Genomic DNA, 23,476 nt, shown 5'->3' with positions numbered 1-23,476 from the left:
CAAATCTCTTTCTTTCCCCTGGAGTTAAATGCCACTGTATTGTTGATGGCTGCCAGACTTACATCATCTGCCCATAGCTCTTCTTAGAGTACTAGAATCCCATTGGCAACTGCCTACTCAAAAATCTCCATTTAGGCATCATAGGTGTCACTTATATAACAGGTAAAAATTGTTGCAAATATTTCCCCCCCCTTTCTTCCGCCTCCCCCACCCCCTACTCCTGTTCAAGCCGTTGTTTCTCAGTCTAGTTGTGTAGGACACAGCTCCCTGGCCCATGCTGGTATTATGAGCCTTGCACTCCCTCCGTCTGAGGTAGTTGGTCAGCCACTCACGGCCCCTCTCGCCGGCTGCCTGCCGCTCATGCTGGCCGCCAGCCACTCCTGGCGGCGCACAGCAGCCCACAGCAGCTCTCAAGGCAGCCCAGCTCCAGGGAGAGCTGTTGTTCACAATCTTAGCTGTAGAAGGGGCATCACTGGCCCATGTGGGAATCAAACCGGCAACCTCGGTGTTGGGAAACACAGGACTCCAACCACCTGAGTCACCGGGCCTGCTCTGCAAATATTTTTATAATATATTGAGATAAAATTCCCATACCATAAAATTCACCCATTTAGAGTGTACAGTTCAGGGATTTTAGTATATTCACAGAGTTGTGCAACCATCACCGCTCTAATTTCAAAGCGTTTCTTCACCCCAAAAAGAAATCCTGTACCTAACAATCACTCCTCATTACCCCCTCCGGTCAGCCCCTGGCAAACACTAATCTCCTTTCTGTCTCGGTATTTGCCTATTCTAGACATTTCATAATATGTCGATCATAATATGTAGCCTTTTTATGGTTTCTTTTACTTAGCATAGTATTTTCAAGATTTATCCATGTTGTAGCATGTATCAATACTTTATTCCTTTTATTTGGCCAAATATTCTATTATATGCATAATGCCACAGTTGATGGTGCATACATCTTTTTCCTGAAGCTCTGCTGCTACAGTGATAAGGAATTTAAAGCTACAGAAATGAAGATTAAGTGATATATGTAATTTGGATTGATGATATCGCAAATACTGAGCACAAAATGTGAAGCTGTACTCCCTTTTAACTTTCTGTGGAGTTTCAAACATATATTCTCTGATATTTTACTTTTGGAAAGATAAGCAGGCCTTTTTGTTTTTATGTGCAATTAGCTTATTCTACCCATTTTAAAGACTTTATAGAATTCATTTTGTATAAAGTGAACATTTTCCTAAAGTATTTTAGGACAATGGGTTTAATACTTAGGTCATATTTTAATACGTTTCCTTTTCACAGTTTGAAATAAGGCATTATTTTCAGTGAAAAATGTGTTAGTGTTTAAATGACATTATTGAATTACATTACAAAATGTCACACTGTTAAGAGACGGAATTTTATTTTATTTGTATTTTGAGGTTTGGTATTCATGAATGTATGAAATTACCAAACATTTACTTTAAAGATCTACACATAAAACTATTTATTTGAATGTGAACATCTAAATAAATCACCAGGATCATTTAAATATTATTTTAAATTACAATTCTACCCATTAGCCTTGATTAAGAACTATAGCCATTTTCTGAACCCATTTAGAAATTTCCCAAAACAGATCAGTGGTTTTCTTTGTCATGAGAGAACTTTTATAAAGGAGTAATAAATGGGCTTTTAAAAAATTTAATAATTTCTTGATGAAAATATTTTTGAATACGTAAATTAATATGAATAAGCTGCATTTCTGGAATCTTTGATTCTAAAAGATATAAACCATTAATGAAGAGCATAGAATCTGATTGCGAAGTTGACCTTTCTCTCCCATTAGAAGAATTCTCTTTATGATTAATATGAGAATTTAAGATAATGAGTCACATTGATATGTGAAATGTTACACTCCTCACTGTGTGACACCCCACCGCCCCCTTAGAAAGAGTAGGTAGGAATCTTGATGAGAAGATGTGGTAAGTCAAGTTATATTGATATGCAGTATTCTAGAGAGGTATTGTTTGTAGGTTTTGTGAGGTGTTGAATATGAGGTCATAGTCACTTGTCTGAATTAGTGCACATCAGTGGAGTTTTAAATTTATAATGTGGAAGGGAATGAGCACTTATCAGAACAGAAGGAAATGTGTGGTTAAACGGTTTCAGCTATAACTGTAGACTATTTCCCTTGGTCCAAATGGGAGGAGAAATGGAACCTTATGTTTTTGGCTTTTTTCCAGTATAAGTAGAAATTGATTCAGCATGGTTGATTGGAGTCCTTCACAGGAAAAATGATTGTATTTAGTAGTGGAGAGGAATGATATAAATATGTACTAAGAAGGCAAAAATCCTATGGGTTTTATTTTACAGGTATCTCAGTAGTAATTTTTCTGGAATATTTATAATTATTGATAGTCAATTATTCCTATGAAATCTCTCTAAAAACAAGAATGCCCCAAGGTTTTTTATGGTACAGATTGCTAAATTGAGTAAAGGAAAAGTTGATGTTTTCAGCCTTTCCCTCAAAATGAGAAGCTGTCTTACTGATTTTATATAATTATAGGTAATAAATAATGCTAGTTTTAGCTCACAAAAACACTAGGATTATCCATAGAAAGTATATTTGGTATAGGCAGATGAAATCTGAACCTTATTTATAAAGATATTTGATAATCTGTAGTTTTGAAAATTCATTTAAACCCTGCTTCCTCTGCATTTTAAATGTCTTGTTAAGGCATAAATGATTATGGTGATTTTTATTTAGAAGCCCATGTTAAATGAGATAGCACAGACCTAAAGTAAATTTTTTTTAAATGTAAAATCATTTTTTAAAGTAACTATTAGAATAGTATGGGGTTAGGGTGGGGGATATTGTAAGAACTTTAGTAAACTTTTCTTATATTTTTTCACTGTCACAGTAAAATACTCACCTCAAGATCATAGCATTAGAACCTTTACTTTTTTGATGGATCCTTAATTGCTCTCGAGAACAATTATATTTTCAGGTAATATGAGAATTAATTTGGTGATTAAAAATGAAAGTGATCTGAACTTGGAAATCATACTTAAAGTGACTTTTGCTGTAGGGTTATTTATTTACTTGAAAAAGAATGGTGAAGATGTAAATGCTACATTAGTTAAGGTTCTTTGCTTAGAAGCAGTAGAAATCAACTCTGGCTAACTTTAAGTGAAAAAAGAAAAAGGGAAAAAGCAGCATTACTTATCAGGAAGCTATGAGATTACTTATAAAGCTGAAAGGAATTGTGAAAGAACCTGACCCTGGGTGGCTCCAGGGATCCCAGCAGAGGGAAGCAGTGCGTGCTCTCTTCAGGGGCTAGTGATTACAGTTGTTTTCCATCTTTATATGTCTCTACTCAAGATTCAAAAATCAGGTAAGGGGGAAGAGAGGTGGTAGATGAGGGGGTAAAGGGGATCAAATATATGGTGATGGAAGGAGAACTGATCCTGGGTAGTGAACACACAATGGGATTTATAGATGATGTAGTACAGAATTGTACACCTGAAATCTATGTAACTTTACTAACAATTGTCACCCCAATAAACTTTAATTAAAATAAAAAAGATTCAAAAATCAAGGCAGAGTACCTAATTGTCCTAGCTTCAGCTGGAAGAGCAGTGATGTCTACTTCAAGTATCATCTTACTGTAGTTTTTACAAAAATCTGTAAAACTTCCTTTAAAAAAAAAAAAAAAAAGATTTTATTGGGGAAGGGGAACAGGACTTTATTGGGGAACAGTGTGTACTTCCAGAACTTTTTTCCAAGTCAAGTTGTGTCCTTTTAGTTATTTGTATTTATTTTAGTTGTGTATTTTAGTTATGGAGGGTACCATTCAGCTTCAAGTTGTCCTTTCAGCCTTAGTTGTGGAGGGCACAGCTCAGCTCCAGGTCCAGTTGCCGTTGCTAGTTGCAGGGGGCGCAGCCCTCCATCCCTTGTGGGACTTGAGGAATCGAACCGGCAACATTGTGGTTGAGAGCCCACGCTCCAACCAACTGAGCCATCCGGGAGCTCAGTGGGAGCTCAGCGGCAGCTCAGCGGGAGCTCAGCGGCAGCTCAGCTCAAGGTGCTGTGTTCAATCTTAGTTGCAGGGGGCAGAGCCCACCATCCCTTGCGGGAGTTGAACCGGCAACCTTGTGGTTGAGAGCCCACTGGCCCATGTTGGAATCGAACTGGCAGCCTTTGGAGTTAGGAGCATGGAGCTCCAACCACCTGAGCCACTGGGCCTGCCCTAAAACTTACTTTTAAAAGTAATCTGGAAGAATTGTGACCAGAAATAAAATTCTAGTAAACCAGATTAATTTACAGAACATGGGCAGAGGCTATAGTTTGTATACTTCCCTATAATTCTTAATTTTATAATTGTATTCATCTTGTTATTTCCTGAGAAAACCACAGTTTTCACAAGTAACTTTGTCCTTTGTTTTTCATGTGTGCGGTGGTTTATCATTGATTTTCATCCTTGTTTTCTGTGTCTTAGGTATATTTGAAGGCTCCCATGATTCTGAATGGAGTCTGTGTTATCTGGAAAGGCTGGATTGATCTCCAGAGACTGGATGGTATGGGCTGCCTGGAGTTTGATGAGGAGCGAGCCCAGGTAGGTGACTTCCGGCTTTACTGAGCATGGTCCCTTTATCCCTATTCTTGCCTTTGTCTGGGGATCTATTTTACCCAGTCTCTAAGAGTAAGTGTAGGAAGTCTTAGGTTCAAGTAATATTGAGGAATCCTGAAGATGTTGAGACCCAAATTCTGGTGCTGGTGCTAGGTAAGTTTTTCCTTCAGTGGTTCTAAATTTCATTGGCTTATTCTTATCTGCTGAATGGGGCACTTCAAAGTCCAGTAAATGGTTCTGTTTAATATTTGTTCTTGATCTTTAGAACATTATGAGGAAAGAAAAACAGTTCAAAATAAAATGTAGAAATAGCATTTCTGGAATGGCTGAGTGAGGAGCTTGGCAAATCCTTTCCCCAAAAAGCAATGATTAAACTGGACAAACAAAAAAAAAGAAGAAGAAACCATTTAAGGTCTTTGGACATTAACCAAAGGACATAAATTGAGTGGTATATATTCAAACAAAACTACTGAATTTCAGTAGCAACAGTGATAGTCTGTGGCATTTTCGTCAGGAGTTGCTCCCATCTTTTCTCTCAGCTCTATGCTCTCTCGAGTTCTGCCCTGGGCAAGCAGGGCAAGCCCTGAGGGCTGGCCGCTCTGTTCTCCTGTCAGAGGGATCTGACTTTATTTAAAGGAGCGCTTGGAAAAATCCATGTCCAGGGATGTTACTTAAAACAATAGAGGTCTCTGTGGCAAACAGTCCAGGCTGGGCTAGCTAATGTTGCAGGAAGCAACAAAATGGCAGACTAAGCAGAAATTTATCACAGATCTAGGGAAAGAGATAACTAAAGTGGGCCCTACTAAGATTACACTTACCCCTCCTGGTCCAGAAGGCTGTGTGCATATGCAAGGCTACATCTGATTAGGAGAGAACAGAGAGCCTCTGCAAGATGCTAATCCCTGGCTGAACACAGGGTAGACTGATAAAATCCCTGTACTTTGACAGTGTTTCCCCAAGCTGTACACAGATACAATGGCAAAGGAGGAAAGCCTACTGACTCCAGATGTTTAAGCAAAACTTCTGAGCGGTCACTGGTTGACCACTAAGTTATGCTGATCCAGGGGCAACCCCCAGAAAACAAGGCGTAAAAAAAATTAAACTAAGCAGTGACATCAGAGTCTGCACACTGCTGGAGAAACAGGTTCTACAGAATTAGTCCAGGCAAGTCACTCAACAGAGAAACAAAAAAGCAACAAGCTGGATGCAGGAGTCAGAATTCAGAGTTACTACAGTATACTATTAAAATGTCCAGTTTTCAACAAAAAATTGAGACATGCAAATACATGAAAGTATGACTAATGCTCAAGGAAAAAAAGCAGGCAATAGAAACTATCTTTGAAGGAGCCAAATGTTGGTTCTTAGTGACAAGACTTAAAAGCAATTATTTATCAGTATGTTCAAAGAATAAAGGAAAATTATGAATAAATTTATATTCTTATTAAAGAATATCAATAAAGATCTAAATTATTAAAAAGAATTGAATAGAAATTCTAGAATCAAAAAAAACTGAAATGAAAAGTTCACATACTCAGCAGTACATTTGAGCTAGCAGAAGAAAAAAATAGTAAACTTGAACATAGATTAATAGAGATTATCCAGGCTGAAGAACAGAAAGAAAAATGAACAGTCTCAGAGACTGTCAGACACCAGCATGCATACCAACATGCGTTTAATGAAAAGTCCCAAAAGGAGAGGAGGGAAAGAAAGGCGCAGAAAATATATTTTAGGAAATAATTAACTGATATCTTCTAAATTTGATAGAAAATACTAATCTTCATACCACTTCAAAGTCCAATAAATGATTCAGTGAACACCAGGTAGAATAAACAGAAAGAAATCCACATCTAGATACATCATAGTCAAACTTAATAAACAAATAGAATCTCGAAAGCAGCAAGAAAAACACTGCATCACATACAAGGGAGTCACATCTGTTGAAATTACGAAGGCCAGCAGGTAGTAGGATAACAAGTTCAAAATGCTGAAAGAACACGTAGAAGTATCTGATTATTATCAAGTGTTAATTTCTTTCAGTTGTTCAATACTAATCGTTTTGCTAAAGTTAAAATAATAAGAATAAAAAGGAGCTTTCTTTTTGTTGTTTTTTTCTCTTATCTCTTCCCATGTTGTTCTCCATATATGGAATGTGAAAACCTTCTTAGTAAAAAAATTAAGATTTAAAATTAAAATTCTTAAGAAAGAATCTCTGTTACCTTGATTTCTATAGGGATTAGTTCTCAACTCTTTCAAATAATTGGCCATTTTGAAGGCTGTTTTTGTAAGACATGCTACAACAGATTAAATTTATATAAGGGAAAATTTCAGATTGAGTTCTAAAACTGAAATGTTTTATTAGAATGATTGGTAAAAATTTTTAGTTTAACCTACAGCATTTTCCATACTTAGAATTTTTCAAGCCTTGTTGCCCCAGTCACAAATTGAACTTTATTACTACAAAGTGCCAGCTGTTGTGATAGTAAACTAATAAAATAAGAGGTCTTAAGTAATCTAGTCAGCAGTCAGCGCTTCTCTGTAGATGATCCTGACCCTGTGTAGGCCTAGGCTAATGTGTGTGTGTCATAGTTTTTAACAAAAACAAATAATTTTAAAATAAAAAAAAGCTTATAGAATAAGGATATAAAGAAAGAAAATGTTTATGTACAGCTGTACAGCGTGTTTCTGTTTTAATCTAACTTTTATTACAAGAGTCAAAAAGTTTTTTTTAAAATCAGAAAGTTTACCAAAAAAAGTTAGAGTAAGCTAAGATTAATTTATTATTGAAAAAATATTTTTTATAAATTTAGTGTAGCCCAAGTATACAGTGTTTATAAAGTCTACAGCAGTGTACAATAATGTCCTAGGACTTTATATTTACTCACCAATCGCCCAGAGCAACTTCCAGGCCTGCAAACTCCATTCGTGGTAAGTGCCCTATAGGTGTACTATTTTTTATCTTTTATACCATATTTTTATTGTACCTTTTCTATGTTTAGATGTTTAGATATGTAAATACTTGCCATTATGTTACAATTGCCTACAGTATTCTGTACAGTAACATGCTGTACAGGTTTGTAGCCCAGGAGCGATAGCCTGTACTATATAGCTGAAGTGTGCAGTAGCCCATACCATCTACGTTTGTGTGATATACTGATAGTCACACTACAACCAAGTCACCTAACAATGTGTTTCTCAGAACATATCCCCATCATTGTGCAACATATAACTACATAATGTAGTTCAATAAAATGTTTTAAGTTTCCCACAAATGAAGATATTTCTGAGTACAGTTACATAAATTCACAATTAAATCGTGTTTGCTGATTGTATTTTCATCTTTTATTTTCTGTAATTTATAGGGATAAATTTCAATATTTTCAGTAATTGCAGTTCTGTAAAAGCTTGAAAAACTGAAAAATGTGGCACTTTAGCATTGAATACTTTAATTAGAGATTTCCAACTAATTTTGAATAAAATGTAACTGAGGAGTCATTTACCAAAAAAAAAAAAAAAGTCTATGCCATTTATAGGCACTAAGTTGATTTCAGAGTAGTTTTTAAAAGGCTCATATTTTCTAAAACCCAAAGTGCATGCATACTGTTGTGATGAATTTTTCTGTATTCAGCATCTGCTTTGTCACGGAGATTTTATAGTTCAGGTATTTTAACTGGGTACATAAATATATTTGTAATTTATGTAACTGTAACTTCTAAATGGCAGAATATCTTACTTCTTTGAATAAGAATTGTTTGGATAACAATTAAGAATTATGTGTGTACCACAATTAGTTCCTAGTAAATTTCTATTTGTAGTTTTTAAAAATTCACTGAGAACGTTATTTTTTATCAAATGTGTGCCCCAATTTGTATTTGTATTATCAGTAGAAGAGTCAATAATTTAATCTTCATTGATATACTTTTTAAATTAATTTACTTTGGCATTCACAAAAGTATGTTTTACCTTCAACGTATTGACCTTTCAAAAAGTTTTACAGACATACCTTGGAGATATTTTGGAATTTGGTTCCATACACTGCAATAAAGCAAATATCGCAATAAAGCAAGTCACACCAATTTTTTGGTTTCCCAACACATATAAAACTTATGTTTACACTATACTGTAGTCTGTTAAGTGTGCAATAGCATTATATTTTTTAAAAAACAATGTACATATCTTAATTTTAAAATATTGCTTAAAAATGCTGCTATCTGACCCTTCAGCAAGTTGTAATCTGTTGTGGCAGGGTTGCCACAAACCCTCAGTTTCTTTGTTTTTTTAAAAAGGATAATAAAGTGAAGTACAATTAACGAGGTATGCCTTTATTTTGATTCTCTGATCACATTAGAAAAATGGAACTATTATTGGAATTAACCGATTTTCTATTTGAAGTACCTGATGACACTGATGGAAAATTTGTGTCTTTTAGCTTTTTGCAAGGTTTTTCTGTTATGAAGCCAACATATCAACAGCTTTTTTTGTATGTGCTTGAGAGAGTGAAATTTAAAAGAGTCATTTGATTTAAATAAAAAGTTACGTTCTACAAAGGGACATTAAATGTATTGTTTGCAGCTGCACATGTTAAATTGTCTTCTTTGAAGTATATGTTGATGCTTTTTCAGCAGATTTATTTCTTTTCATTTGATCAGTTGATACCATTCTAGTCCACACAGAAAATACTAAATGTCATTATTTTGTGCAAATTACACATTCATCAATGTTCTTGGAAATGAATTTGATTCTTTTATTTTTTATCCTTTTTCTTAAAATTTTTTTTTTAAATTTATTGGGTGACAATTGTTAGTAAAATTACATAGATTTCAGGTGTACAATTCTGTATTACATCATCTATAAATCCCATTGTGTGTTCACCACCCAGAGTCAGTTCTCCTTCCATCACCATGTATTTGATCGAATTTGATTCTTAATTTTTCATTAAACATGCACTTCCACTTTTTAAATTCATTGCTGCAGAAAGGTATTACCAAACTGTAAAATTAATATAATTGTAGATTTATGTAATACAGTAAAGACACAATCACTGCAGCAAGAATAGTCAGAATATTCTGTAGATGCTCTATGAAAGAACTTCTAGGCCTGTATTTTCCACATGGGTTTCACGTACATCCAACCACCTTTTATGATGACCCCACCTGACTACTTTGTGCAGATTGTGGTTTAGACCATGGAGTCACAGATTCGTATGTCATAAGTTGCCAGCAGTGATGAGAGTGTTGAAAGCCTCTCCCACTACTACCGGAGACTGGTAGAGTGAGGTAGTTGTCCCTGGCCATTTGAGTGTGTAGTTTTATCAGCAAGTACCCTTTTACACTGATCTTGAAAGGGAGGTGTTACTTAAGGTTGCATTGGGAAAGGATCAGGATAACACTAGTAATTGCTGATCATCTTTCAGACTTAACCATTTATTAAAATGCAAGCTGTTTACTGCATATTTATTTCACATCTCACTAGAAGAGACCAAGATAGAAGCTGGAATTCGAGAGTGGAGGGCTACCAAATCTCTCTTGGCTTATTTTACTACAACTATTAGTAATAATATATTTTTTTAATTAAATAAAAATCTATGACCTTTGCTAGAATACACATTAGTGGCTATTCATTTCCTTAGGGAATTAGATCACATCTCATGTTATATGCTCTCATTTCATCATGTAATTTTCCTCTACTATAGTAAATCACAGTTGATAATTATATATTGATTTTTGTAATTATTTTGTAATTATTGTAATTCATTGTCCATCTGCCCCAATAGGCTAGAAATTGTGAGGAAAAGCACCATTTGTTTCCTCACATTGTATCCATGACACCTAGCACAGTGACTTGAGCGTAATAAAACCTCACTAGATATTTGTGGAATAAGTGGAAAAGTGAATGAATGAATGCACAGGACAGAAGGGGAATTCTGTTATCAGCATATGTGTCCTGGTTGATACCTAACTAAGTAATAGAAAGCCCTTGGGAGTTGGGAACAGTGTTCTTTTGCAGGTACCTCTGCCTTATATAGTACATTCTGAGACTGCAATAGCTATGTGTAATAATGTTTAGTTAACTGTGTAAATTTTATATATCTATAAATGTTTGTACAATAATAGCTAATACTTATTGAATGCTGTCAGGTAGTATGCTTAAGCACTTTTTTATGTTATCTCATTTAATCTTTACAACAATCTTGTGAAGTAAGTATTACTACTATGCCCAGTTTACTAAGGCTTAGAGAAATGAAATACCTTGCCCTGAGACATACAGCTAGTAAATGCATCATAAGAATGGAAATTTGGGGGTGACCGTTTAGCTCAGCTGTTTAGAGCGCAGTGAGTGCTCTTAACAACAAGGTTGCCTGTTCAATTCCCATATGGGCCACTGTGGGCTGCACCTTTCACATTTAGATTGAAACATCAGCTTCTTGACTTGGAGCTGATGGGTCCTGGAAAAACACACATAAAATAATAAATAAATTTTTAAAAGCTTAAAAAAAGAATCACATTATTTACAAAAACAAAGAATGGAAATTTGATCACACCTTTCGATTTTGTTTAAATTATACGCTTTATGTCCATGAAAATTTAAGTATTAAACAACTCTACTAACAGTAACAAAGGATTTATCACACAGAACAAGATATCCGTCAGTATAGTCCAGGCCTGGTGGTATAGCACTGAATTATATTATCAGGGGCCCTAGGTCTTTTCATCTTCCTGCTGTATGTGACTATATCCTCATTATTATGTTTGCAAGGTGGCTACTCTATCTCTGGGCATTGCATCAGTTCCCAGAAAGGAGAAGAGGTGAAATGTCTTTTAAGTTGAGGGGTGTTGTGGTCCTATTGTGCTTTAGAAGGAATGCTCTGATGGCTGTGTGGTGGATTGGGGGGTGACAGAATGGAAGCCGGAAGAGACGGTTTAGGAGACCTTTGCAGTGATTTATGTCAGAGCTTACAAATCTGAACTAGAAAAATGTTTGTAGGAATAAGAAGGAGACTTGAACGAGTCTAAAAATATTTAGGAGGTTGAATGGATAGGACTTGGTGGTGATTGGCTCTGTGGAGACAGGGGAAGAGTGAAGAATCAAAGGTGGTTCATGTTTCTGGCAAAAATGAATGAGTGGTGCCACCAACTGAGACTAAAGATTAAAAAAGAAAGGCTAAATTGATTGCCTTTTCAGACGACAGTGAGTTTAAGATATCTGGGTTTCCTTCACGTGCAGATCTTTATCCATTAATTGGGAAAGGATTAGGATAGATTTTTTAGATGTCACAAGTATTTTTTCTTGATAATATCCCTTGGAATTTTATTTACTTTCGGTTGTCTAGGAGTTTCTAATATTTGTACAATCAGTTCTGTAATTGTTCCCTTTTATGTTTCTGACTTCATTGTCATAATTAGAGAGCCTGGCCTGTCTTATCCCAAATTATGGTAGTATATACCAAATATTTTTTCTTGTACTTCTATGGTTTAAATATTGACTTGATCAGGATTTTATTTGGGTGAATAGGATGAGGTAAGGAAAGAAAAGGGAAGAGCATTTTCAGTTGTTAGAATGATTGAACACAATTACTATTGTGATATGAAACATGAAAATACTGACTTTTTTTTAAAAGTAACTCTGACATTGATTTTGTGTGTGTGTGGTTTTGATGTTTTGAGAAATATCCTGCTGTTATTTCCTTCCAAAAATAAAATAACCCTAAGTTTTAATTTTTATTATAAATCAAAATTAAAAATCCATTTATTGTATTCTGCTGATAGCAGGAGGATGCGTTAGCACAACAGGCCTTTGAAGAGGCTCGGAGAAGGACACGTGAATTTGAAGATAGAGACAGGTCTCATCGGGAGGAAATGGAGGTGAGAGTTTCACAGCTGCTGGCAGTAACTGGTTAGTACTTTCCCCAAAACTCTCAGGCTCTATTTGTGATATTTGTGCATAATGTTTTTAAGTAGTTTTAAGTTTAATTTTGTCTTTCATTTTAAAAAGTTGTACTCTGTGACTTTGTGTTTATTAGATGTAATTGCTATAAAGAAACTTAGTCTTAATTTTAAGGTTGTGCATGAATTCCTTATTTATTGGTCATTATAAAAATCATTTAGTATAATAAGATGTATTTTCTCTTAATTCATTGATCCGAACACCTTACCTCTTTTTTCTTAATTATGTTTCAGATTACTTGGGAAAAAAATTCTTTATGTTATCATAGAATACATATTAACATTTTGAGAACATTATTAAAACTTGAGTAATATTTTCCATTTTTCTATGAATATTTGTGTTGATTTTGTAACAGTATAACTTTCGGTCACTTGTGTATTCTATTCTCTTTACTAGAGGCTAGTTTAGTATTTCAAACTATTCAAAGAATGGAATTAACCTAAACTAGTTTTCTTTTAAACTTTTTATGGTAAAGTAAAATACAGATATAGAAATCTACACAAAAGAAATATGTAGCTTAATTATTTTAAGGCTAATACCCTTATAAATATCATTCAGGTCAAAAAATAAAACTTTGACAGCTGACCCAGCAGCCCCTTCCATGTATGCATCTAATTATGACCCTTTCCCTTCTCTCAAAAGTAATCCTTACCTCAATTTTTATAGTAACCACTTTCTTGTGTCTTTCTATAGTAGTTTTATTACCCATGTTTACTTTAGTCTTAGACACTCAAGTTTAGTCTTGTCCAGTGTTTAAATGTTGTAGACTTTTAAGTGACACAGATGTTTAATTTTTTTCTAGGTAAAATTATATTCTGCTTTAAGCAAACTTCAGTTATAAAAATTAATAAAGTATCTGCAGATTGTTCAGAAATCCAAATTCTAGGGGCGGCTGGTTAGCTCAGTTGGTTAGAGCGTGATGCTTGTAACACCACAGTTGCTAGTTTGATCCCCACTTGGGCCACTGTGAGCTGTGCCCTCCACAACTAGATTGAAACAACTACTTGACTTGGATCTGATGGGTCCTGGAAAAACATACTTAAACTAAATAAAAGTTTAAAAAAAAAAATCCAAATTCTATAAAAAATATACTTGAATAAAACAATAATCGAGATTAGAACATGTGTTTAAAAGAGAATATTGTCAAATATTAATATTCTGTCATGTGCTTTGAGTTTATATACTTAATTATCAACATAAACATTTTACCCAAGAAGAAATAGAAAGAGAAACAAAAGAAATAGAAATAGAAACACATTTATCTTTGATAATCAAAAGAAATGGAATTATAATTATGGTGTATCAACTAAATAGAATAATTTCCAGGCATTAAAGAGTTCTGGAGATTAGTTGAACAATGCGAGTGAATGTTTAACCCTACTGAACTGTGTACTTAAAAATGGTTAAGATGGTAATTTTTGTTTTGTGTATTTTACCACATTAAAAAAAAGTTTTAAGTTAGTGTTATGTAATAATACAGAAAATCTGTGGCGTTTCCATGCACAAAATTTTATGTACACTATTATTTAAATTAACACAAAAATGTGTATGTGTGTGTGCGCGCGCACACACGCGAACAACAACAGTGGTTAAAAGCCCAGACTCGAGAGCCAGACTGCAAGTTCTGAATCTGGCTCTGCCACTCATCAGACAACTTATTTTCTATGGCTGCCTTTCCTCATCTATAAAATAGGGCTAATAATCATGCTTCTCTCAGTGGGGTCATTGTGAGGACTAAATGAGTAAATACATGTGAAAGCACTTTTAGAGTATGTGACACTGGCTACGTGTCAGCTATTATTGATATTATTTCATATATATATTTCCTATTATGTTACAATTTTTTAAAAATAAATGAAAAAACTCAAGCCTGCTCCATAGTTAATGAAATTATCTTTTAATGATTAATATTTCCCTTTATCAATGAATGAATTGATTTAACAGTCTGATAGTAACTGATGGTGTCCCCAAGAATACTTACTAGCCAGGAGAAGAAACAGGGCTATAATGCAATACATTTTTGTTCATTGAAGCTTTTATAATTCTTGTGATCAAACTGCCCACAGCATTTTCTTTCAGAATGCTTGTATCTGTAATAGTAAGAAGTTTTTAAATATGTAATATGTATTTGTTATACTTCTGAACCTTTTGACTTATGCTGTTGGTTCCCTAACCAAGAATATACTTTTCCACTCATTCATCAAGGCCCTTCTTAAATGTTATCTGTCAGTCTCTTCTCCAGTCTTCTTAATCATTATTAGCCCTTCCCCTTTGTAGTTTCCAGAGCGCTTATTTCTATTATTGTTCTTACTGAACAGTATGTTGAAACAATTATAAATGTGTCTGTCCTCCACTCTGTTACGTTCCCCAATGAGACGGGGGCCTCTCATTTTTTAACTTTCACGTTACCCACCACAGTGTTTTTTAACATTGTATTTAGTTGTCAAATGGAGGTCATCAAAAAACAGTTCCTATCCTGCTTGTCTGTAAACTAGAGTTACAGAATAGCTTGTAGGTTAAAGTAGAACAATACATGTTAATGATCTCTGGAGAGATTTAAAATGTTTATAATTTGTTGGGCTATATTAATTAGATATTGATTAAGTAATGAACCCCAACTGTGTTGTGCTGGATTCTGCATTAGGGACTAAAATATATAGATGAAAATGCCTGGTTTCTGTCCTTGAGCAACTATCAGTCTTGAGGGAAAATAAATGTGTAAACAGATAATTGCAGTCTACGTGAGCAGCAGCCATATATAATGGAGGTTCAGAAAGGGAACAGTGGCATTGTGTAGGATGAATTGCTTACATCTGCCTCTGCCTGGGGGATTCACAAGAGAATACATTTTCAGGGATTTGAAGGAAGAGTGTGAGTTTACCAGGTGGACAAGCTAGGGAAAACATTCTGGGCAGAAGGAACAGTAGTATATGTGAAGGAGTAAGAGATCTTGCCATGTCAGAGAATATGATTGGTCAGTCTTTCTGAAGCAAGCTAACATGGCTTTAAATGAATGTAAGAATAATTTTATTAAAAAGTGCCCTTCAGCTACATCATATTTGAAGAATAACTATTTAACAATATAACAGTTATTTAGGAAGTTGTATATATTTTGCTTTAAATAAAATACTAAATTAGTTGAGACTAAGAATTGTCGGGGGCCGGCCTGGTGGCTCAGGCGGTTAGAGCTCCATGCTCCTAACTCCGAAGGCTGCCGGTTCGATTCCCATATGGGCCAGTGGGCTCTCAACCACAAGGTTGCCAGTTCAACTCCTCGAGTCCCGCAAGGGATGGTGGGCTCCGCCCCCTGCAACTAGAAAATGGCAACTGGACCTGGAGCTGAGCTGCGCCCTCCTCAACTAAGACTGAAAGGACAACAACTTGAAGCTGAACGGCACCCTCCACAGCTAAGATTGAAAGGACAACAACTTGACTTGGAAAAAAGGCCTGGAAGTACACACTGTTCCCCAATAAAGTTCTGTTAAAAAAAAAAAAAAAAAAAAAAAAAAAAAAAAAAAAAAGAATTGTCTTCTCTAAAATGTTAGTTTGATTGTTTTTATAAATAATGTTACCTGAAGAAAAACATTTTGGTGTGTGAGTTTATATGTGTGTGTTTATTATTTGTTCATGAACAAAAACATAGTCTGTTGATGGAGGTGTTGAAGAATTTATTGCTCCGATAGATTGTTTCCAGTTGGTTTTATGTCATTGATTTTAGAGCATGGGCTTTGTAGTCAGGCCTAGGTGAGACTCCTGTTCCATTACTTTCCAATCTCTCTTAAGCCTGTTTTCTCATAGAAATTGTTGTGAGAATTAAATGGGGAAATGCTTGTAAAGCACTTAGTGTGGTGCTTGGTATGTGTATGCCTACAGTAAATAATAGCTCTAAAGTACTTCTTTAGCACTAAAAGCTCTACCACAGTGATGGTTCCAGTTAATTGAATTATCTGGCTAACAAGAACATCCTTTTAGTTCTCTAAAGTATATCAGGGCACTTTCCCTACATTATGACCTAGAGCATAGAAAAAAATGGTTAGATTTTCATCAATGATTTAAGATTCTGTAGTCCCTTGTGGCAGTAATTTAAAATGTCAGTTCTTGTAGAGAACTGTCCTTTAGAAAATTGGGCTGGAATCGGACTCCAGAGGTCACACTGGCAGTCACTTAGGGGAGTTTGGGGTGTGCTGTCTTTTGGCACTTTGCACATGTGTAATTTTTCTTCCCTTAAAAAAAATTCATAACAAATTCCTTGTGTCAGCTTATTTTCTTGCAGTTTAACTACTTTTTCCTAAAATGAGAATGTTGGAGAAAAATGTTTCCTCTCCTGTAATTTAAACATCTGTAGGAGGCCTTATGTAATCGGACATTCTTTGTTCTTGGTTTTGTTTTTTAAAAAGTTACAATTTTATAAAAATATGGTTTTCTTACATTCACTTCACATTGTTATTACAGTTGAAGAAACTGAGACTCTGAGAAAAATTGACTTGCTTTCTTTCAAATAGTTGGTTAATGCAAGGAAGAGTGAAGACGTAAACCAGTTTCCTAACCAAAAGGTCTCTACAAATACAGCCTAGCACTGGGAAATGAATTTCCACATCACCCATAAAGATGATTAAGTTGAAAAATAAAATCTGCTAGGAGAGATTAGAAACTGTTTTGCCTGGAAAAGAAAAAGCTGAGGCACAACAGAATAATGATGGTTCCAGTGGGTGGTCCTGATGCCTGACTGGAGACGAGGGCCAAGGAACAGTGGTAACTCTTGGGTGGCAGTAACCCAGGAGATGGTCCTTGGAAGCTTGAGATCCTGGCAGCATCGAGGCATAGCGATGTCCCGCCCCTGTTTGGATAACCTCTGAGGCCTCTGGCCCTGCCATACTGAACTTGTAATGGTGGTGTTCATGGGCATTTAATATATGTTTAAGGTTGAGGTTACTGACAGTGGGAAGCTGAACTCCAACTAGTTAATGGCTCAAGGTATTTTGATTTTCGCCAGTATCTTTTAACCTGAAATCAGTTAGAAGACTCCTTGGGCGTGTTTCTATTTCATCATCTATAAAATTTAGAAAGTTTTCAATCTATCATTCATGGTAAGATTTAGCATTTTGTTTCTGATTTTTCTGGAAAAGGATAATTTAATAGTATATTTTCTTTACCTTTCAGAGATAATGGCAGATTATCATTAACTTGGCAAATGAAAAACTATAGTGAACTGAAGAAACATTATTTTTGTAATCTTGTCCAAATACCATTAAATCTTTGGTGTATAATCAAATGATTATACACCAAAAGGTATAGAACACTGTATAATATTTTACCCCGTGGGTATTTTTTAAAAGAATACATAAACATATTTATTTGAATGCTCATAGTCTCTCTAGTGGGGTATGTAAGAAACTAGAAATGGAAACTGTGGAGGAGAATTGGCTGTCTAGGGACCATGAGGAGGGTGATTTCTCTATTTATCTTTTGTGCCTTTTGAATTTTTTAAAATTTTTATAGGGGAATATTGGGGAACAGTGTGTGTCTTTAGGGCCCATCAGCTCCAAGTCGTTGTCCTTCAGTCTAGCAGCTCAGCTCCAAGTCCAGTCGCCATTTTCAATCTTTAGTTGCAGGGGTCACAGCCAGCCCACCATCCCATGCGGAAATTGAACCAGCAACCTTGTTGTTGAAAGCTCGCACTCTAACCAACTGAGCCATCCGGCCACCCCTTTGGAAGCTCAGCAGCAGCTCATTGTCTTCAATCTAGTTGTGGAGGGTGCAGCTCACTGGCCCATGTGGGAATCGAACTGGCAACCCTGTTGTTCAGAGCTCGCGCTCTAACCAACTGAGCCATCCTGCCACTCCTGTGCCTTTTGAATTTTGTGTCATGTGCATCTGTTTTACCTATTTATAAAAGAAATAAAGGGCCGGCCTGGTGGCTCAGGTGGTTGAAGCGCCGTGCACCTAACGCCAGTTCGATTTTCACATGAGCCAGTGAGCTGCGCCCTCTACGGCTAAGATTGTGAGCAACAGCTCTCCCTGGAGCTGGGCTGCCAGCGCTGCCGCTGCCCTGAGCTGCTGTGAGTCACCAACCAGCGACTGACTGCTCAGCCCCGGGGGAGCGCAAGGCTCATAATACCACCTTGGGCCAGGGAGCTGTGTCCTACACAACTAGACTGAGAATGCCTTGAACCGGAGTGGGGAGGGGGGAGGCGGAAGGAGGGGAGGGGAGAAGTATCCATTGGATTTAGAAACATGGTGGCCACTGGTGATATTACCAACAGCAATTTAAGAAAAGAAAAAAAAATAAAATGTTTTTAGTGTTAACACAGAATGATGAAAACAGAAGATTCTAGAACTTGCTATCTGTATTTGGCATATAGGCTGTTTTTAAAACTATGAAATCCTTTCTTCATTTGAAATTTTATACAAAATCCTAATATACAAAATAGATATAGGGACACTTCTCTGAGTGAAGCAGGGTAGAGATTATTCTGGGCTTCCTCTGGAGTCTCTGGGGTATTTTCACGGAACCTAGTAACTGGCAGCATGTAACTTGAGAACCTTTGATATAGAAGAATGAGTATGAGGTTTATAATAGATTGCCCTGGTTTAAAATCCTAGCTCCACTGCTTATTGCTATGTGACCTTGGGAAAGCTGCCTGTTCTCTTGAACCTCATCTGTAAAACAGCAACCCTTCCTCCTGGGTTGCTGCTTAGCTCAGTATCTGACACTTACATTGGGGCCCAGTGAAAGCTAGTTTCTTCACCCCCTCATTCTATGCACCTTGGCTCACAGCATGTCTGAAGTGGCAATAAAGGTAGGCGTATCTTAACTTCAGATATTTTTTCCCAAGCTACTTTAGATCCTGGTGTTGTTTGTCTGTTTGTTAACAACAATAACGGATTTTGAACTTCTTGGTTTTGTGGGAGGTCAAGATAGCCATTACATAGGGGACTAAGTAAGTGACTGGGAAAGGATACAAAAACTTTCCAAGTTTTGTTAATGTTATACTTCTTGATCTGAGTGCTAGTTAACATGGGTATGTTCACTTAGTGAAAACTCATCTAGTTATATACAAGGTGTGACCAAAAAAATGTGGTGAATGTTTAAAAGATTTATTATAGTAAAAGACACACACACACCTCCCTTTCTCCCCCCGCCACACACACACTTCAAACACACTTGTCCCATCGTTCTTGCCACTTTCTGAAGCAGTTCTGGAAGTCCTCTTTCATGAATGTCTTTAGTTGCACTGTTGTGGCTGCCTCGTCCTGAATCGATTCAAAATATTTACCTTTCATAGTCATTTTAACTTTGGGAAAAAGCCAGAAGTCACATGGTGCCAGATCCAGTGAATAAGGTGGGTGAGGACACACTAATGTTTTCATTTGACAGAAATTGCTGTATACCAGCAGCGATGTGTGACATGGAGTGTTGTCATGATGGAGGATGATATATGGCACACTTTAAAACACACTTTCTCTCAATCATGGCTCACACCCAACTGACTCCACCGAACTAATTGAAACTTATCACACACTGTTACTAAGGTTCAGCGCACCGCTTCCCATATTGAAGATCCCTGCCTTTCTGTTGGATGGCGTGCTCCTCGGCAGCAGCGTTCTCCTTTTTTTGATTGCACCTCATATTTATGATTTGTGCACTCTTCAGTACTTTAATAAAAAGTAGACTTTAACAAAGAAAAAATAATCACAGACATTTCTTCTGTGAAATGATTACCCGTTTGGTGTCTGTTGCCACGTAGAAGTAGCCCAGTGCCTTTTCTACTTGAGAATTCTTCTATTTTTTGAAAATGTTGATTTAACCCATGGTAGTTCTCTTGAGGTTACACATCTCTATTACTATTATTCAAATACCTTACTTTTGGCTTTTGTGAAGGGAGATTGAGGTCAGTAAGGGACAGAATGAGTGCTCTAATCATAGATAAATTGGAAAGATACTTCTGTCATTTGCTTGACAGCAGCTTGTACACACTCTGTGTTTGGAGGCTTGCTTTCATCTTGATTGGCCTCTTAACCTAAAACTGTAACATGGTACTGTTGGCTCTTAATTCAGCTGCAAGGTGACAGGGCACTGAAAGGGATTTTCTCTATTATCTAGAAAATCGTTTCAGTTGGTTATGTTATAAAGCATTAACAAATAAATTGTTGTCTATAGTGTCAGAAAATGGGTAAATAATTATTGTTTATTCTATAGGCAGTTTTAATACAATTCAGCAAATCATAGGAGAATTTTATGTGGAAACTATTTGGAAATAAAAACAGTCAAGAGTCTTTATGTGGTTTTTGTATTTGTATTTTGTGTGTTTTGGGAGCCTTCAGTTCTGTGTGGTCCAAGAAAAAAATCCCAGCCTTATTTATTTTAAATTCCCACAGACTTCAGTTTTCAAATCACTTTACCAACACTCATATTTGTGTAAGGACAAATTAACATAAGAATCTGTACTGGGCCTTCCCGAGGTATGTTTGGGGTAAAGGCAGTAGATGAGAGTGAACTGGGAATATGAATTCAGACTCAGAATGAAAATCGTAAAAGGATTAATGAGAAACAGGATACTAGATCTGTCTTCTCCCATACTAAGAGAGTCTGTCTGTCGTAAGAGATTTATACTTTATTAAAATTTATTTTGTCTTAACCTTGTTTTAATTTGTAAAAATTATTCTTATCTGCCGGATGCAGATTTTAACATTTGAAAAGTTTATACAGATAAATTGGGAAGTGATGAGCAGCTTTGTTGTAATAACAGCAGCATGAGTGCTTACTATGTGCCACCTGTGAGAAATGATGACATACTGGATACACTACAATATTTGCTTTACACTTGATTCTTAAATGCTCTTATAAGGTGTGTCTCCATTTTAAGGAACTGAGGCTGAAAGAGGATAAGAAGCTTGTCTAAGGTCACATAGCCAAGCTGTAAGGTGGTAGACCATCCCCATCCAAGCCCAGAAATGTAGATTAGTTCCACTCTTTTATTTTGAAATGTCACTTTATATTTTAAGTATTCCTGAAGTGGTTCTTTAAAGTTCTTTATAAGAACTTTATTTTTGACATGCTGTTAGACTTGTGGTCTACTTATGTGACAGTTGTTTATAATTGTCTGGTTTTTACCTTTTTTACAAGTTTGGGAAAAGTGCATTTCTTTCTTTCATATTAGGACTTAAAATTTCTGCTTTGTGTCTCCTCCAGCCTTAGCAATAGGGAAAAATAGCAATGATTTAAGAGCTGACATTCATGCTAATTGTGAGTTAAAGGTTCGTCTTCTTCCAGAGGTCTGATTGCCACCAGCCAACCCTAACCTTAGGGGGAATTGCTTAAACTCCTTGGGCTCTGGCTCATCATCTGTAAAATGAGAGTGGAACCAGATCTCTGAAGTACTGTGCTGCTCTAAAATTCTGTAATTCTGTGTTCTTTTAGCCAGGTGTCAAACATGAAATGATTAGCACAGTATCTGGACATAGTGTACACTCCCTAAATAGTAGCTATTTTAAGTTATTTTCTCTTGAAGAATGTTCAGCAGTTTGATGGTCTTGATAATAAAAGAACAAATCAACCAAGAAGTTTTATTTTTCATTTGGTATCCCTGTTCTTGCCTGCTACTGCACAGCCCTGACCAGTAGGGAAAACTCCAGCACCTGGTGACTTTTTGTCTCTTCATCTTGGACTCATGCCACGATGGCCTCCTAGAAATTGGATTTACCGTGTTTCTGGGTGATGATATATTAAAAAGAAAAATAATAGGAGCAACTGATAGTCTGTAGTAAAATATGTAGATTAATTCTTTATAAATATTAAAAACACATTTATGTTCTGAACAGGCTTGTGGGTATCTGCTTTATATTAAAATCCTATTCTGAAAAACTTAATAAGTTAGAATCAAGGGCCCATGTGAATTGACGGGAGAAAGAAACTAGAAATTATGGACTTTATGCTTTTAGAATAATCAAGTGCAGAGAATTTCTTTGCCATCATCTAGTCAGGCTTATTACCCACAGAAGAATTCCTTCTAAAACATCCAGCCTTCTTTAGAAAACTGCCACAGTACAAAGCACTGCTTCTCAAGACAACTCATCCAGTTGTTGAATTCCAGTCCTGTGGAAGCTCTCTCACTGAACCTAAGTCTGTTTCTCTTATTTGTGTCCTTCACGTGACCATCCAGACATCTTCCCTTCTCGCGTTAAATTTCCTCCCAGTCTCTCAGTTCTCGTTCTTCCCTCTTCTGCTCTCGTTCATACTCTATCAGACGTCACCTCCTCTTTTATTTTTCCTGTTCTTGACCCTTCTTCACAATGTCTTCCTTGCATCTTCCTCATTCCTTCACAATGTAAATAGAAACTAAAAACACAAATAGCAAAACGACTTTACTCCTCTCCATGCTTTTACCAAAAATAATAAACAAACCCATGGCAACCTCTGCACAGCCGTGACCAATAGGGAGAATTCCAGCTGCTGATGACTTCTTTGTACTCCTTTGGAATCATCCCATTATTAAAATAATTTGAAAATTACTCTTATCCCAAGACAAAAGCTAAAATATCTTTTCACAAAGTATAATTGGTAGGTTTGTACTGATGTATAAATATATAATTAGAATTGATTTTTCTGTGTTTTTTCATTGCTCAGCCCCTTTCTGACCTTCATTGACTGAAACCAGATGCTCATATCACCATCTCTGATTTGCAGAATTGATCTGTCCTTACACTACATTTAGCATTGATTCTGTAGGGAACATAAATTGTTTCTCTGATCCATATGTGTTCTATGGATCATGGTTAGCTCTTTTAGTCTAACCATGCAGTATAACTTTAACCTGAGTAGTAAATTGAGAGGAATGTGCTAAAATTTAGTCAGTGTGCCATCTGATAATAAATAGTTAAAATCTATGTCAACATTTATAAGAAAGACTACAGAA

The 23,476-nt window shown here is 36.0% G+C and overlaps 1 protein-coding gene across 2 annotated transcripts in view; it reads left to right on the top strand.

Moving 5' to 3' along the window:
- CBFB (core-binding factor subunit beta) overlaps positions 1 to 23,476 on the top strand; it is a 50,211-nt gene that overhangs the window by 22,808 nt on the left and 3,927 nt on the right. The window contains exons 4-5 of one of the 2 annotated variants that reach the window (XM_019755383.2): positions 4,488 to 4,604; positions 12,383 to 12,478. In XM_019755383.2, the coding sequence (XP_019610942.1) occupies positions 4,488 to 4,604; positions 12,383 to 12,478 (213 nt within the window). Of the gene's footprint in view, positions 1 to 4,487; positions 4,605 to 12,382; positions 12,510 to 23,476 lie in introns of both variants that reach the window. The other variant, XM_019755386.2, reaches the window with a different exon arrangement.

The sequence above is a fragment of the Rhinolophus sinicus genome, linkage group LG11 (assembly GCF_036562045.2).
Source record: "Rhinolophus sinicus isolate RSC01 linkage group LG11, ASM3656204v1, whole genome shotgun sequence".
Lineage (NCBI taxonomy): Eukaryota > Metazoa > Chordata > Mammalia > Chiroptera > Rhinolophidae > Rhinolophus > Rhinolophus sinicus.
Note: the sequence above shows the minus strand (reverse complement) of the source record. Positions and strands in the feature narration are given on the sequence as shown.